The sequence below is a fragment of the Procambarus clarkii genome, chromosome 73, assembly GCF_040958095.1.
Source record: "Procambarus clarkii isolate CNS0578487 chromosome 73, FALCON_Pclarkii_2.0, whole genome shotgun sequence".
Classification (NCBI taxonomy): Eukaryota; Metazoa; Arthropoda; class Malacostraca; order Decapoda; family Cambaridae; genus Procambarus; species Procambarus clarkii.
This window is the reverse complement of record NC_091222.1, coordinates 13,929,548-13,947,206: the sequence shown is the minus strand read 5'-3', so window position 1 is coordinate 13,947,206 and position 17,659 is coordinate 13,929,548. Positions and strand designations below refer to the sequence as shown.

General features: G+C 39.7%; 1 protein-coding gene across 5 annotated transcripts in view; it reads left to right on the top strand.

Annotated features, from left to right (window-relative positions):
• LOC123774144 (uncharacterized) overlaps nucleotides 1-17,659 on the top strand; it is a 270,075-nt gene that overhangs the window by 24,117 nt on the left and 228,299 nt on the right. For all 5 annotated transcript variants that reach the window (XM_069312678.1, XM_069312674.1, XM_069312675.1 and 2 more), the window contains one exon: nucleotides 16,090-16,231. In XM_069312678.1, coding sequence (XP_069168779.1) covers nucleotides 16,090-16,231 — 142 coding nt within the window. The remainder of the gene's footprint in view (nucleotides 1-16,089; nucleotides 16,232-17,659) is intronic.

Here is a 17,659-nt window from a genome sequence, read left to right as displayed (position 1 = left end):
CACCCTCTCTATCCTTTCCACCCCCCCAACACTCAACCTCTATCTGACTCCCAACCTTATGCTATCTCTGAACCCCTCTAAGCCTATCAGACCCTCCCTAATCTTCAGACCCAATATGCCCTTCCTTCTCTAGACCTACCTACCCAGGCCCTACCCCAGACCTTCCTATCTACCTTCCTAGATGCCCAGCCCCCATTAGCTCCCCAAGCACTTCTCCCGACCCCTTTCACCCTCATACACCCTGGGATCTATCCAGACCACCCCCCCAGATCCTCCCGAACACCCCCCGGATCCCCTCGCCCCCAGTCATCCCCCAGACACCCCCCAGATCCCCCAGGTCCCCCCACCCCACCCCCAGTCACCCCCCAGACCCCCAGAGAAAGGGCGAACTCTGGTACAAGAGTTTCCATGAAGAATCTCAAGGTTTGGTACACCAATGCTGATGAGGTATCTAATAAAGCAGAAGAGATAAAAGAAAGAGTGAGTGAGGCAGATCCTGACATAGTTGCAATTGTGGAAACTAAAATTAATGACATGATCTCAGATGCAATCTTTCCAGAGGGCTACCAGGTGATACGAAAAGAGAGGACACAGAGACAGGGAGGGGGAGTGGCACTCCTAATAAAGTGGAAAGGTCAGAAAGGGATGGAAGGTCAGTCCCGGGGGTGAGGGGTGAGGTTGGCGGTAGGCTGGTTTGTGCGTTCGTGTGTGTGTGTGTGTTTACACTGACGTGTTATGGTGAGGAGGGGGGGGGGGGGTTGTGCTAATTGGTGGTGGTGTAATGTAACACACAGATGTGAAAAACTAATACCAAGGCTGAGACTCTCAAGCTACTTTTTCGTATTTTAACTTACGTCCTAAGCTCATTTTTATATAAAAAACACCGTACACCTTGTATGACTGACTTTGAGAGTCACTCACCTCCAAGTAAGCATCCCACAGCACAATTTGGTGATTTATGAAGCGATGTCCGTGTTATGTAAAATGGTGGGTTTGCTATGGGGAAACTGGTACTATTAAGGGGTAAGGGTAGTTAGAAAACAGAGTTATCAAATATGGGAGAGCTAAAAGGCCCGGCCCCCAAAATGAACTATCCACAGTAATAATAACTTGCTACTAGACCATGTCAGACTAAGGGTTGATCAATGCACTCCCACACAGGAAGAAGGGATACTCTGTTCTAATTTACTTATTTATTAACCCCTTAACAACCCCCCCATAAACACTCACACCAATAACAATAATAATAATTACTTTACCACACTATCTTACATTAAAAGCCTTGGTCCACATAAGCAGGATACAAGGTTTACACTAAGACAAGCTAGGGTAAAGTACTACTGGATAATCACTGAAGCTGGATGCAGCTTAGGGTAGTGAGACCACGTGGTACCCTAATACCAAAACACAGCACTTAGGGGTACCCAAAACACTGGCAAATACTGCCCCCAGGTCTCACCAATCGTTACTACCAGCGTAGGCACACTTAAACACACAGTACTTAACTTAATGGTACAGGAACTTAAGGTAAGGGAAATAAGTAAGAGGAGAAGGGAGGAGAGTAGGGGTGCAGCCACAGAGTAGGTCTCGTCCCCACGAACGCCAGCCAGAAGAAGAACGCTCCCAGCGACCAGCTCAGGCCTCCCGCATTGTGGTGGTGCCGGGAGGAGCCTAATTGATCGTGCAGCTAAGCACATTAAAAATCTTCCCCTATGCAACATATTGTTACTTTACAAATGATTAGAAAGTATTAGTAAACATAGTTGGTGCCTATGTTATTTAATAATCAACCCCAAGCTCAGTCTTTAAATGCTCTTTGAGAAACAAGACTAGTCTTACGTCTGGCAGGGAAGATGCAAACAAAGACACATCGACTTGCGTTTTGCTAATTTAACGTAGCTTATTTAGTTCAATTTTGATCTCTGGTTTCCACTGAGGAACCCAGGGTCGTAACAGTCCACCTTAATTGTTGACGTCCCTGTTGGCCAGAGCTCCTCTCCACGTGGTGGTCCAAATTCTTCCCTTCAAAACCCTCTTGTGCCACCGTCTTGCCACAAACTCGTTCTTTTCATTTTTTTTCTTATCCAATGTTATAAGAATTCACTATGTTGCGTTATCACTGCGTTGCTGTACCCTTCATATGACCAAAAACTATGTTTTGGGCTCACTGGTATGTACATATCCCGAGAATACTGAATTAATTCGCGGACTGCCGTCCTACACTTTTGCCTTCCCTGGCCGTCCACACACTGTGGCCAGTGTGTGGACCTGTGGCCAGTGTGTGGACTTCCCTAGTGTGTGTGTTTGTGTGGTGTTGGAAAAAAAATAGTAGATGTAGAAACAGTTGACTGACAGTTGAGACGCTGGCCGAAAGAGCAGAGCTCAACCCCCGCAAGCACAACTAAGTGAATACACACACACACACACACGCACGCACACACATACACAGGAGTCACTAGGGGTCTGGTAGCTGAGTGGACAGCGCGCGGGACTAGTAATTCTGTTGCCCGGGTTCGATTCCTGGCACCAACAGAGACAAATGGGGAGGGTTTCTTTCACCCCGATGCTCCTGTTACCTAGCAGTAAATAGGTAACTGGGAGTTAGACAGCTGTTACTGGCTGCTTCCTGTGTGTGTGTGTGTACTCACCTAGTTGTGTTTGCGGGGGTTGAGCTCTGGCTCTTTGGTCCCGCCTTTGGTCTTGTATACGTGGTATACAAGAATCTTTCAGAATCTTGTATACCACGTATGTTAGGCCAATCCTATAGTATGCGGCCCCAGCATTGAGCTTGTACCTTGTCAAGCACAAGACGAAATTGGAAAAAGTTCAGAGGTCAACCCGCACTCGCACAAGAAAGCACATATATGACTTAATGCTTATAGTTAATATGTTACTTTTCAATTAGTACATAAGTGGTATATTCTAAGCTAGATTTTTTTCAAGGCACTAACTCTTGCTCGCGTACAAATTTACGTCTCATAGTACCCGTCCATCGCCGTAGACAGCAGAATAGTCGTGATTGGTTCAATTTTAAGAAAAAATGCAGTTTTCATGTCCCACATGGGTTGTGAAATTTGCCTACTGTAGTCCATGCTCTTAGAATACTACAGATTCATTTAGGATTGGCCTAGTTACAAAGGAAGTAGTTAAAAGGTTAGAGTAGTTACTCATCAGTGCTTACCAGTATCACAAGAAAAGCCAAACTTTCATATTATGAGACTAGATTCAAAGAAGCAAAAGACAATATGAAAAGCACATGGAATACCATCTCTAATATCCTAGGAACAAAACAACACTCCCACAACCAGATAACACTCTCTAAGGATTGCCTTACACCGTCAACTGATTTAGAAATGGCAAATGAATTTAATAGCTTCTTTTCATCGGTTGGTGCTAACCTTGCCAGTAAAATCCCACAGACTCAGACACATATCAACACATATCTCTCAGGCAGCTATCCAAACTCTCTTCTTCTTTCACCAGTTAGCCCGACAGATGTTGTGTCCATCATACACTCATTAAAAACCAAAGCTGGGAACATCAGTGAAATCCCATCCATTGTATACAAGAGAGCCTCCAAAGCCCTTGCGCCACCTATAGCTTTGCTGTTCAACAAATCCCTTGAGTGTCATACCTTCCCTGATATTCTTAAAAAAGCAAGAGTAACGCCAGTTCATAAAGGAGGTAATCCGACAGCCATAAACAATTATAGACCAATATCAAACCTACCCATCCTATTAAAAATATTTGAAAAAATTATCTACAAACAGCTCTACTCCTATCTCGTAAAATTCGACATTCTTAGCCCCTGTCAGTTTGGCTTTCGCTCCCAAAAGAGTACCAACGACGCAATTATTGGTCTCCTTGATATAATTTACTCAGCCCCTGACAAAAATGAGTTTCCGATTGGACTCTTCATTGACCTGATAAAGGCCATTGACACTGTTTAATCACAATTACCTCTTACGTCAACTCTATCATTATGGAATCCGAGGCCATGCACTGGACTATATCCAATCCTATCTTAGTGATAGACATCAATGTGTAACCATCAATAATATTACCTCTCCCACTCTACCAATAACCGTTGGAGTGCCACAGGGCAGCATCTTGGGACCCCTCCTATTTCTTATATACATCAATGATCTGCCTAATGTCTCTAACATTCTGAAACCTATTTTGTTTGCTGATGATACTACCCTTATCTACTCTAACCCCAACCCACATACACTAAATGATGTTGTTAATAATGAACTAAAAAAAGTCCACTTATGGATGTCAACGAATAAACTAACACTTAACATAGAAAAGACCTACTACATCTTATTTGGAAGCAAATCTACAAATGCAATTCAGCTTCAGATAGATAATGTAAACATTAGCAATAAAAATGATGGAAAGTTTCTTGGCCTATTCCTAGACAAGAGACTTAACTTCAGCACCCACATACAACACATAACTAAGAAAGTCTCTAAAACAGTTGGGATACTCTCCAAAATCAGATATTATGTACCTAACTCTGCTCTCATCTCTCTATATTATGCACTAATCTATCCCTATCTTAATTATGGTATCTGTGCATGGGGGTTCAACCACTGCAATCCACCTCAAATCCATCATCACCCAGCAAAAATCTGCTATCAGAATAATAACAAATTCTGCTTTCAGACAACACTCAGCCCCCCTGTTTAACTCCCTTAACATGCTAAACATAATCTCACTCCACAAATTTTCTTGTGTCAATTACATTTACAAAACCCTGTTCTTAAACGCAAATCCTGCTCTGAAACTCTCCCTGGACAGATGTAATAGGACCCATTATCACCACACCAGAAATAAATATCTCTTTGATATCCCCAGAGTCAAACTTAATCTGTGTAAACACTCTATGCAAATAAAGGGACCCAGTCTATGGAACTCACTCCCTAATGAATTGAAAAGCTGTCCAACTTTTGCGTCATTCAAAAACAAAACTAAAAAGTACCTAATCTCATCTGCATAGTTTTTTTTACCTTGTTGCTTTAAAATTGCACTGTATCTATTGCTACTCAATCTCCCTATCTTTATGCACCCAATCCGAACATCTTTACCATTGTGATCATTGCTGTCTTCTTATATGTGCTTTCAATCTGCTGTACGGTGTCTGTTAATCTTGTTTAAATTACCAATCAAGTTGTCAATGTAATCAAGCAGAGCTTTAAAATACCAATGTGCTTTAATATACTTACTATTCTCTCTCATCTCATTTTTTTTCTTGCAATGTATTTGTTATCATTTTATGAATTCTGCTCGAATTTACCTACTTAAAATTATCTGTTAGATTAAGGCCCTGCCCGAAACGCTGCGCGTACTAGTGGCTTTACAAGATTGTAAATACTATGCTATGTATTCTCTCTAACCCAATGTACTGAGGAGGCGGTCGCCTTGGGGCTATGGCTGACCAACCACGTGGTAATCAACATACAAGGGAATGTGGAGAAAACGGGGAAAACAGCGGCTCCTCTTGGGCTGAAGTCTTCTCCCAGGGTTGCTGAAGCAATATTTATTTATTTTATTTATTTATTTATATATATACAAGAAGGTACATTGGGTTTGTGAGAATACATTGGATAGTACAGTATATACATTCTTGTAAAGCCACTAGTACGCACAGCGTTTCGGGCAGGTCCTTAATCTAGCAGATAATTTTAAGTAGGTAATTTCAATCAGAGTTGATAAATGATAAAGATACATTACAAGAGAAAAATGAGATGAGAGAGATAAGTAGGTATATTAAAGCATATTGTTATATTAAAGCTCTGATTGATTACATTGACAGCTTGATTAGTAATTTAAACAAGGTTAATAGACACCATACAGCAGATTGACAGCACATATAAGACAGCAATGATCACAATGGTAAAGATGTTCAGATTTGGTACATAAAGATTGGGAGACTGGGTAGCAAAAGGTACAGATAAACAAGATTTATAAACACCATACAACAGATTGGCAGCACATATAAGAAAACAGCAATGATCACAATGGTAAAGATGTACAAATTGGGAACATAAAGGTTGGGAGATTGGGTAGCAATTGATACAGTGCAATTTTAAGGCAAAAAGTGAAAAACTATGAAGATGAAATTAGGTACTTTTTAGTATTGATTTTGAATGATGTAAAAGTTGGACAGCTTTTCAATTCAGTAGGGAGTGAGTTCCATAAACTGGGTCCCTTTATTTGCATAGAGTGTTTACACAGATTAAGTTTAACTCTGGGGATATCAAAAAGATATTTATTTCTGGTGTGGTGATAATGGGTCCTATTACATCTGTCCAAGAAGAGTTTCAGACAAGGATTTGCATTTAAGAACAGGGTTTTGTAAATGTAGTTGACACAAGAGAATTTGTGGAGTGAGATTATGTTTAGCATGTTTAGGGAGTTAAACAAGGGGGCTGTGTGTTGTCTGAAAGCAGAATTTGATATTATTCTGATAGCAGATTTTTGCTGGGTGATGATGGACTTGAGGTGGTTTGCAGTGGTTGAACCCCATGCACAGATACCATAGTTGAGATAGGGATAGATTAGTGAATAATATAGAGAGATGAGAGCAGAGTTAGGAACATAATATCTGATTTTGGAGAGTATACCAACTGTTTTAGAGACTTTCTTAGTTATGTGTTGTATGTGGGTACTGAAGTTGAGTCTCTTGTCTAGGAATATGCCAAGAAACTTTCCATCATTTTTATTGCTAATGTTTACATTGTCAATCTGAAGTTGAATTGCATTTGTAGATTTGCTTCCGAATAGGATATAGTAGGTCTTTTCTATGTTAACTGTTAGTTTGATGGTTGACATCCATAAGTGGACTTTTTTTTAGTTCATTATTAACAACACCATTTAGTGTATGTGGGTTGGGGTGGGAGTAGATGAGGGTAGTATCATCAGCAAACAAAATAGGTTTCAGAATGTTAGAGACATTAGGCAGATCTTATGTATATAAGAAAAAGAAGAGGTCCCAAGATGCTGCCCTGTGGCACTCCAACAGTTATTGGTAAAATGGGAGAGATTATATTATTGATGGCTACACATTGGTGTCTATCATTAAGATAGGATTGGATATAGTCCAGTGCATGGCCTCGGATTCCATAATGATGGAGTTTACTTAAGAGGTAATCATGATTAACAGTATCAAAGGCCTTTCTCAGGTCAATGAAGAGTCCAATTGGAAACTCATTTTTGTCAAGAGCTGAGTAAATTATATCAAGGAGACTAATAATTGCATCGTTGGTACTCTTTTGAGAGCGGAAGCCAAACTGACAGGGGCTAAGAATGTCGAATTTTACGAGATAGGAGTAGAGCTGTTTATAGATAATTTTTTCAAATATTTTTGATAGTATGGGTAGGTTCGATATTGGTCTATAGTTGTTTATGTCTGACGGATTACCTCCTTTATGAACTGGCGTTACTCTTGCTTTTTTAAGGATATCAGGGAAGGTATGACACTCAAGGGATTTGTTGAACAGCAGAGCTATAGGTGGCGCAAGGGCATGGGAGGCGCTTTTGTATACAATGGATGGGATTTCACTGATGTTCCCAGCTTTGGTTTTTAGTGAGTGTATGATGGACACAACATCTGACGGACTGACTGGTGAGAGGAGAAGAGAGTTTGGATAGCTGCCTGAGAGATATGTGTTGATATGTGTCTGAGTCTGTGGGATTTTACTTGCAAGGTTAGCACCAATCGATGAAAAGAAGCTATTAAATTCATTCGCCATTTCTAAGTCAGATGACAGTGTAAGGCCATCCTTAGAGAGTGTTATCTGGTTGTGGGAGTGTTGTTTAGTTCCCAGGATGTTAGAGATGGTATTCCATGTGCTTTTCATGTTGCCTTTTGCTTCTTTGAATCTAGTCTCATAATATGAAAGTTTTGCTTTTCTTATGATACTGGTAAGCACTGACGAGTACCTTTTAACTACTTCCACTGAAACTAGACCACTCCTAAATTTCTTTTCGTATTCATGTTTTTTGTTGATTGATTTAATTATGCCACTTGTGAGCCACGGGTTATTTTTTCTTTTATCAGTTACTTGTTTGGTAAGGAGGGGACAGTGAGTGTTGTAGAGGCTTAGAGTTTTGGAGAGAAAGAGGTTAGTTGAGGAGTTTATATCCTGTGAATTATTAAATTTCAATTCCCAGTTAATATTGTGGAGAGCATTAGAGAGATTGCCTAAAGCTGATTCACTATGTAGCCTGAAAGAATGTTTTTTGGTTTCTGGTGGTGATGTGTCAATGTTTGCTATGAGGAAAGTAGGATAGTGGTCAGTTGTTCTGTCATAAATTACCCCAGATGTAAGGGAAGCTGTTATATTAGTCCATAAGTGATCCAGGGTAGTGGCAGATGTTTGAGTGACTCGGGTGGGCTTGGTGATTGTGGGGATTAGCATACAGGAGTGCATGCTGTTACGGAAATAGTCAACTTGAGGGTTGTTTTGAAGACCCAGGTCAATATTGAAATCACCTCCCAGAATGATGTGATTTTTGTTGAGATTGTTATTTATGATAAGATTCCTTACATTGTCTGAGAATAAAGCTATGTTGGTATTAGGAAATCTATAGATGGCACCGATTATCAGGGAGGATTTAAGGGATTTACTGGAGAACTTGGCAAAGGTATATTCACAATAGTCGTCTCTATCACTAATGACACTATTGCAAGTGAAGGTATCTTTGTAATATATTGCTGTACCGCCACCTTTTTTATTAGGCCTGCAGTTATGAATGGCTTTATAACCAGCTAAATTGTAGAGTTGGGTATAGTCATTACTTAGCCAAGTTTCTGTTAAAATGATGAAAGATAATTTAGTACCTAGTGCTGTAAGAAGTGCATTTATATCATCAAAATGTTTACCAAGTGACCTAACATTTTGGTTGTAAACTGATAAGCAGGTGCTATTTAGGAGTTTGTTTTTTGCAAGATTTGCTGTGTAATACCTGCAATAATGATGATCAATGTGCTGATTTGTGTGGATATGGGACAGAAGATTTCGATCAGGATCAATATCAGTAAGCATATAGATAAGATAATGTCACGATACAATAAGATAAGCAATTACAGGAACAGATGAAAACTAAATCTGCTGTAAAATAGAAAGTAGTTATAGCAAAACACAACAATACAATAATATAACAATACAATAAGAACTTACAAAGTATTGAGTCTGCTTAAATTAGAGAATAATTATGGCAAAACACAACAATAAATGCAAGTAAACAAAAGAATTGAAACAATTAGAGGTAGAATAAAAGTCACTTGATTGCCATGGAGGATACACAAGTTTGGTGGAGAGAACAAAAAAATCAGTAGAGACTGTCAAGATGAATATATAAAAAAAAAATTGACAAATGATAATTGTAAAGTAAAATAATGACGGATGAAAATAAAGTAAAATAATATAATTGTAATAAAATAATGAATAAAGTAAAATATAACGGCTTCTAGGGGCGAGAATGGGCGAGGTCCAATGATAGCTGGCCAATATGGGGTGCTGGATAACCACAGTCCAGGGGGCGTTACTAACAGGTCCTTCCTCAGCTAGGTGCAGTTCTCGTCTGCCCTCCCTCTCGCCTCCAGTCATGCGTGCGGGGGTGATGCGCAGACGCGCGGTGACGAGCTGCCGCGCACCAATCAGGAGCGGCTAATCTAAAAAGTTACCCTAGTGGGTATTTTGAATATGGTTCCCTCCACAGTACCTTCTTGTATATAAATAAATAAATAAATAAATAAATAAATGAATAAATTCAGCTACATCCTATTGAAGGCTCGTAGTCTTGTTTTGAGAAATATTAATATTAGTTGTTCCCAGTAAATTATAATAAGCACTTTAAATTGTTACATCAAACTACATCAATGCTTACCAGTATCATAAGAAAGGCAAAACTTGCATATTATGTGAATAGATTCAATGAAGCAAAAGGCAACATGAAAAACACTTGGAAAACTATCTCTAGTATCCTAGGAACTAAACAACACTCACATAACCAAATAAAACTCTACAAGGATGGGGGTATACCGTCAACTGATTTAGAAATGGCAAATGAATTTAATAGTTTCTTTTCATCGGTTGGTGCTAATCTTGCCAGTAAAATCCCACAGACTCAGACACATATTAACACATATCTCTCAGGCAGCTATCCAAACTCTCTTCTCCTTTCACCAATCAGCCCGGCAGATGTTGTGTCCATCATACACTCTCTAAAAACCAAGGCAGGGAACACCAGTGAAATTCCGTCCATTGTGTACAAGAGAGCCTCCCATGCCCTTGCCCCACCCATAGCACTACTGTTCAACAAATCTATAGAGTGTCACACCTTCCCTGATATCCTCAAAAAAGCAAGAGTAACGCCAGTCCATAAAGGAGGCAATCCGGCGGACATAAACAATTATAGACCAATATCAAATCTACCCATTCTATCAAAAATATTTGAAAAAATTATTTACAAACAGCTCTATTCCTACCTCGTAAAATTCGACATACTCAGCCCCTGCCAGTTTGGCTTCCGGTCCCAAAAGAGTACCAATGATGCAATCATTAGTCTCCTTGACATTATCTACTCAGCCCTTGACAAAAATGAGTTTCCGATTGGACTCTTCATTGACCTAAGAAAAGCCTTTGATACTGTTAATCACAACTACCTCTTATTTAAACTCCAGCATTATGGAATCCGAGGCCTTGCCCTTGACTACATCCGATCCTATCTTAGTGACAGACACCAATATGTAACCATCAATGATACAACTTCTTCCACTCTACCAATTACCGTTGGAGTGCCACAGGGCAGCATCTTAGGACCTCTTCTATTTCTTATATATATAAACGATCTGCCTAATGTCTCTAATATTCTCAAACCTATATTGTTTGCTGACGATACTACCCTTATCTACTCAAACCTCAACCCACATACACTAAATAATGTTGTGAATAATGAATTAAAAAAAGTCCACTTATGGATGTCAACGAACAAACTAACATTAAACATCGAAAAGACTTACTACATCTTATTTGGAAGCAAATCATCAAATGCAATTCAGCTACAGATAGACAACATTAACATCAGTAATAAAAATGATGGCAAGTTTCTTGGCCTATTCCTAGACAAGAGACTCAACTTCAGCACCCACATTCAACACATAACTAAGAAAGTCTCTAAGACAGTTGGTATACTCTCCAAAATCAGATATTATGTTCCTAACTCTGCTCTCCTCTCACTATATTATGCACTAATCTACCCCTATCTTAATTATGGTATCTGTGCATGGGGGTCTACCACTGCAAACCACCTTAAGCCCATCATCACACAGCAAAAATCTGCTATCAGAATAATAACTAACTCTGCTTTCAGACAACACTCAGCTCCCTTGTTTAAATCTCTAAACTTGCTAAATATTAACTCCCTCCACACATTCTCTTGTGTCAACTACATTTACAAAACCCTGTTCTTAAATGCAAACCATGCTCTGAAACTCTCCCTGGACAGATGTAATAGGACCCATTATCACCACACCAGAAATAAATATCTCTTTGATATCCCCAGGGTCAAACTTAATCTGTGTAAACACTCTATGCAAATTAAGGGACCTAGTCTATGGAACTCACTCCCTAGTGAATTGAAAAACTGTAAAACTTTTGCCTTATTTAAAAGCAAAACCAAAAAGTACCTAACTTCATCTATTTAGTTTCCTACACTGAGCTTTAAATTTGCTCTGTACCTAGTGGTACCCAATCTCCTAATTTTTATGTAATATCAAACAACCTTATCATTGTGTTCATTGCTGTCTTCTTTTATGTGCTAGCCATATGCTGTATTGTGACTACCAATTTTTGTCAACTACCATTCAAGCTGTCATTGCAATCAATCTTATATTGTTTCTGCTGTATTGTGCCTACCAATTTGTTGTCAACTACCATTTTAAGCTGTCATTGCAATCAATCATAGCTACCTATGTGCTTTAATATACTGTACCTATAATTTTCTCTCATCTTTTTTTTTTTTCATTCCATGTAATCTGTTATCATTTTTTTGTCTATAAATTTTGCAAGTATTTACCTCCTTAAAATTTTCTTAGATTAAGGACCTGCCCGAAACGCTGCGCGTGCTAGTGGCTTTACAAGACTGTAATTACCATAATTGTATCCTCACATTCCTTATGTACATTCTTGTATATGCATAAATAAATAAATAAATAAATAAATAAATAAATAACATAGAATAAGAGTGCTTCACCAAACAACATTATGTACACTAGTTTGTGCTTTGAAAATCTATAAAGAATGTATTGTAGGAATGTCAACAGAAAACGATGATACATTACTTACTGGGTAAACTACTGCAAACAGGATGGTATGGTAATTTTAATTTAATTTTGCCCCGAGGGGCGAGTTTATTGGGCAGCGCCACTCATCTTGTGAGTGAACATACCGCCATAGCAGAATGTACAACACTCCCCAATAGGAAGAAAACCCGCTGGGTTGTTCATCCTGTCACTTGTACCCAGACACAGCTGGGACTTGCTTAACTGTCTCAAGTGAACAGCTCCTCAAACAAGAAGATTAACATTTATCAACCCTTAAAAGCTTACGTTATCTTGCGGGTGCAAAATTGGGAAATCTTTTAAGAACAGTATCAACATTTGACAAAAAGTGTTTTCCTAACTCAAACAATGTGGGGTTTATTATTCTACAGTTATTCCTAATGTCTCTCAGGTGTTCACATTCACGTAGATAGTGGTCAAGGCGGTGTCCATCACTCTCACCACAGATGCTGCAACTTCGCTGATCAACTGTTGTTTCCATTCCAAATCTCCATGGATATTTGTATCCAAGACGGATTCTCGCTATTACAGATTCTCTCCCTCGTCGTCCTCCTCTTCGGCCATACTGATTGGGATTGCCAGCTGCAACCATGTTGTACCATCGTACAGATTCACTGGTTTGTGCTTCTATCCTCCTTTCCTCAGTTACCTTGTCACGGTGATGTTGCCTGATAATACCTCTAATTTGTAGTTGAGTCTTGGGTATGAAGTATTCAATATGGTCTCCTTCAGCGCCTTCAGCAGCCAGCACATCTGCTCGTTCATTCCCACATATTCCAACATGGGAGGGGATCCACAGAAACTTGATGACTCTTCCCTGGTTGGTAAGTACTCTCACAGCTCTCTTGATTTCAGCGACTATTGCAAGATTTTCTGCCTGATTTTTACTTAGGCTTTGCAGTGCTGCTTTTGAATCGGTGCAAATCACTGCACCATTAGTGTTCCGTTCAAGAAACCTTAACGCCATAACAATGGCAGTTAGCTCTGCTTGCGTTGAAGAGGCATAGTTCTCAATACGTGCTTTGTCTTCATTTCTGCGTTGGAAGGTATTATCCTTGATTACCGTGTATGCTGCACCAGCCCTGCCATTGATAGGATTAGATGACCCGTCAGTGTAGATTTGATCTAATTCATCTCCGGCTTCTTTATAAATGTCCTCGAGATACTTGTGCCTCATTTCTTGTGGTATCATGTTGGATTTTTTCATTGCCATTTCATTGATGATGATCTTGCACGAGTCATCCTCCCAGGGAGGTAACCTCTCTACAGGCAGGAGCTCACGGGCTTGCTCAAGCAGGTGAAGCTCTTCAAGGTAGCAGACTGCTCTGTGATGCCATTTTTTGCTTCTCCTGTTTCCCCCTGAAAGTAGCACAGAGCTCAGTTTTTTCTTGGCAATATCATTGTAATGGGGATCTCTGGCTATCCTAATTGCAAGCTTAGCATTCAGCTCCTGAATTCTGCTTTTAATACTGGGAAGGGACAACTCCTCTCGTAGATTAGACGTTTTGGCAGTTCTTGGGACTCCAAGAATGATTGTCATGGCTTGTATGGTGTCTACACGCAACTGTAGGATGGGTATCCTATTGTTGTTGATTTAGAGGCGACGACGATGTAGGATGGGTATAAGGCCTACTACCATCTGTTAAGTGGGTAAGAGGTCCATACCACTTGTTGGATGGGTTTGGCCCCACAACTGCCCATAGCCTGGGTATGTGGACCACTATCATCCTACTGGGGGTCTGATGGGTATGGGGTCCACTACCGCCTACTGGATGGGTATATGGTCCACTACCACCCACAGGATGAGTATGGCGTCCACTACCACCTGCAAGATAGGTATGGGGTCCACTACTGCCCACAGGATGGATTTGGGGACTCACAATCATCAACAGGATGAGTATGGGGTCCACTTCTGCCCACTGGATGGGTATATGTTCCCCTTCCGCCCACAGGATGTGTATGGCGTCCACTGTACCGCCTCCAGAATGGGTATGGGGTCCCACAATCACCCACAGTAGGAACATTATGTCCACTACCGCCCACAGGATGGGTATGCCTCCATTGCCGCCCACAGGATGAGTATAGGGTCCAGTACCGCCACTGGATGGGTAAATGGTTAACTACCGCCTACAGGATGAGTATATCGTCTACTACCACCCACAGGATGGGTATGGGGTTAACTACCACCCATAGGATGCGTATGGAGTCCACTACCGCCCACAGGGTGGGTATAAGGTCCACTACCGCCCACAGGATGGGTATGGCGTCCACTGCCGCCCACATCATAAGTATGATGTCCACTACCGCCCACAGGATGGGTATGTTATGTTATCCTAAGCATTTTTAAACCAATTTGACAGTTAATTTCAGTAACACGATCAACAACGCTCATTACTTTGTCATTAAGTATTTTTTGGGGAAACAGGTGTATTTTAGTTACCCTAATATAAAGCACAAATGTCATAGACTCATCCTGTGAGTGGTAGTTTATTGTGCACTCATACTCATCTTGTGAGTCTTTGGTTACATGCACCCCATACTCACCCTCTGTGTGGTAATGTATTGTGCAACCCATACTCATCTTCTTACCAGTAGTTTGTGCAATCCATACTCATCCTGTGAGTGGTAGTTTATTGTGCACCTCTTACTCATCCTGTGAGTCACAGTACATTGTGGAACCCATTCTCATCTTTGTTTACTGTGCGAAATGCGTTAATGTTACGAAACGCTGTGCATACTAGTGGCTTTACAAGAATGTAAACACATCATGCTATGTACCTTCATAAACCCAATGTAGCTTCTTGTATATATATATATAAATATATATTGTATATATATATATATATATATATATATATATATATATATATATATATATATATATATATATATATATATATATATATATATATTCAGTCGCATATAGTCCTGGGGACCATTCAGGCTTGTTCGCATATATATATATATATATATATATATATATATATATATATATATATATATATATATATATATATATATATATATATATATATATATATATATATATATATATATATATATATATATATATATATATATATATATTGGTGTATACTGGCAGCAGGTTTTCTTTCAAACATGTTTCATTGAATATGACCGCATATTCTGTATTTATTATTTTCTGGTTTAGGGCTTCTATCCCTCTAACTATTTTCTTAGCATCAGGGCTTAATTGAAATAGGAGTTCTCCAAAACTCATTTTCGTACTTTTAAGGTGAAGAAAAGAAGTGATTTACTATAGAGTGTATTACACTTATTTGTATAATTTGCACGACGTTTCGAACCTCCATGGTTCATTCTCAAGTGAACAGATCTTACAATACTAGTTGATTTTATACCCGCATTAGGTCAGGTGATAATACATGCTAAGAAAATAGCATGATGCTAAGAAAATAGTTAGAGGGATAGAAGCCCTAAACCAGAAAATAATAAATACAGAATATGCGGTCATATTCAATGAAACATATATATATATATATATATATATATATATATATATATATATATATATATATATATATATATATATATATATATATATATATATATATATATATATATATATATATATATATATATATATATATATATATATATATATATAAATTTAAATAAATAAATAGTTTATTGTGCAACAAATACTCATCCAACCAAATACTCATCATTCATCACAATCTCTTGCGTCTTCCAAACAGGCGAGGAGCCAGACTCATCACAACCTCCTGCGTCTCGCACAAGATCATCACCTCACACTTCCCAAGTCCTAAGCCGTCATCAACCAACTTGACCAGTCAAATACTCAAAGACTCGTCTAAATGGGCCAACCAGATTGCCACAGTGAGTGAACAAATATGCTTCTGTAGATTCAGAATGTTCAGCTCTTTTTTTTTTATTTTACAGTATATTTTGTACTTGTGTACTCACCTAGTTGTACTCTCCTAGTTGTGCTTGCGGGGGTTGAGCTCTGGCTCTTTGGTCCCGCCTCTCAACCGTCAATTAACAGGTGTACAGATTCCTGAGCCTATTGGGCTCTATCATATCTACATTTGAAACTGTGTATGGAGTCAGCCTCCACCACATCACTTCCTAATGTATTCCATTTGTCCACCACTCTGACACTAAAAAAGTTCTTTCGAATATCTCTGTGGCTCATTTGGGCAATCAGTTTCCACCTGTATCCCCTTGTGCGTGTGCCCCTTGTGATAAATAGCCTGTCTTTATCTACCCTATCAATTCCCTTCAGAATCTTGAATGTGGTGATCATGTCCCCACTAACTCTTCTGTCTTCCAGCGAAGTGAGGTTTAATTCCCGTAGTCTCTCCTCGTAGCTCATACCTCTCAGCTCGGGTACTAGTCTGATGGTAAACCTTTGAACCTTTTCCAGTTTAGTCTTATCCTTGACTAGATATGGACTCCATGCTGGGGCTGCATACTCCAGGATTGGCCTGACATATGTGGTATACAAAGTTCTGAATGATTCTTTACACAAGTTTCTGAATGCCGTTCGTATGTTGGCCAGCCTGTCATATGCCGCTGATGTTATCCTCTTGATATGTGCTGCAGGAGACAGGTTTGGCGTGATATCAACCCCCAAGTCTTTTTCTTTCTCTGACTCCTGAAGAATTTCCTCTCCCAGATGATACCTTGTATCTGGCCTCCTGCTCCCTACACCTATCTTCATTACATTACATTTGGTTGGGTTAAACTCTAACAACCATTTGTTCTACCAATCCTTCAGCTTGTCTAGGTCTTCTTGAAGCCTCAAACAGTCCTCTTCTGTTTTAATCCTTCTCATAATTTTGGCATCGTCCGCAAACATTGAGAGAAATGAATCGATACCCTCCGGGAGATCATTTACATATAGCAGAAACAAGATAGGACCGAGTACAGAGCCCTATGGGACTCCTCAGGTAACTTCACGCCAATCGGAGGTCTCACCATTTACCGTAACTCTCTGCTTTCTATTGCTTAGGTGGGACTCCCTTATCCACTCGAGCACCTTACCAGCTACACCTGCCTGTCTCTCCAGCTTATGTACCAGCCTCTTATGCGGTACTGTGTCAAAGGCTTTCCGACAATCCAAGAAAATGCAGTCCGCCCAGCCCTCTCTTTCTTGCTTAATCTTTGTCACCTGGTCATAGAATTCTATTAAGCCTGTCAGGCAAGATTTACCCTCCTTGAACCCATGTTGGCGAGTTGTCACGAAGTCCCTTCTCTCCAGATGTGTTACCATGTTTTTTCTCACGATCTTCTCCATCACCTCTC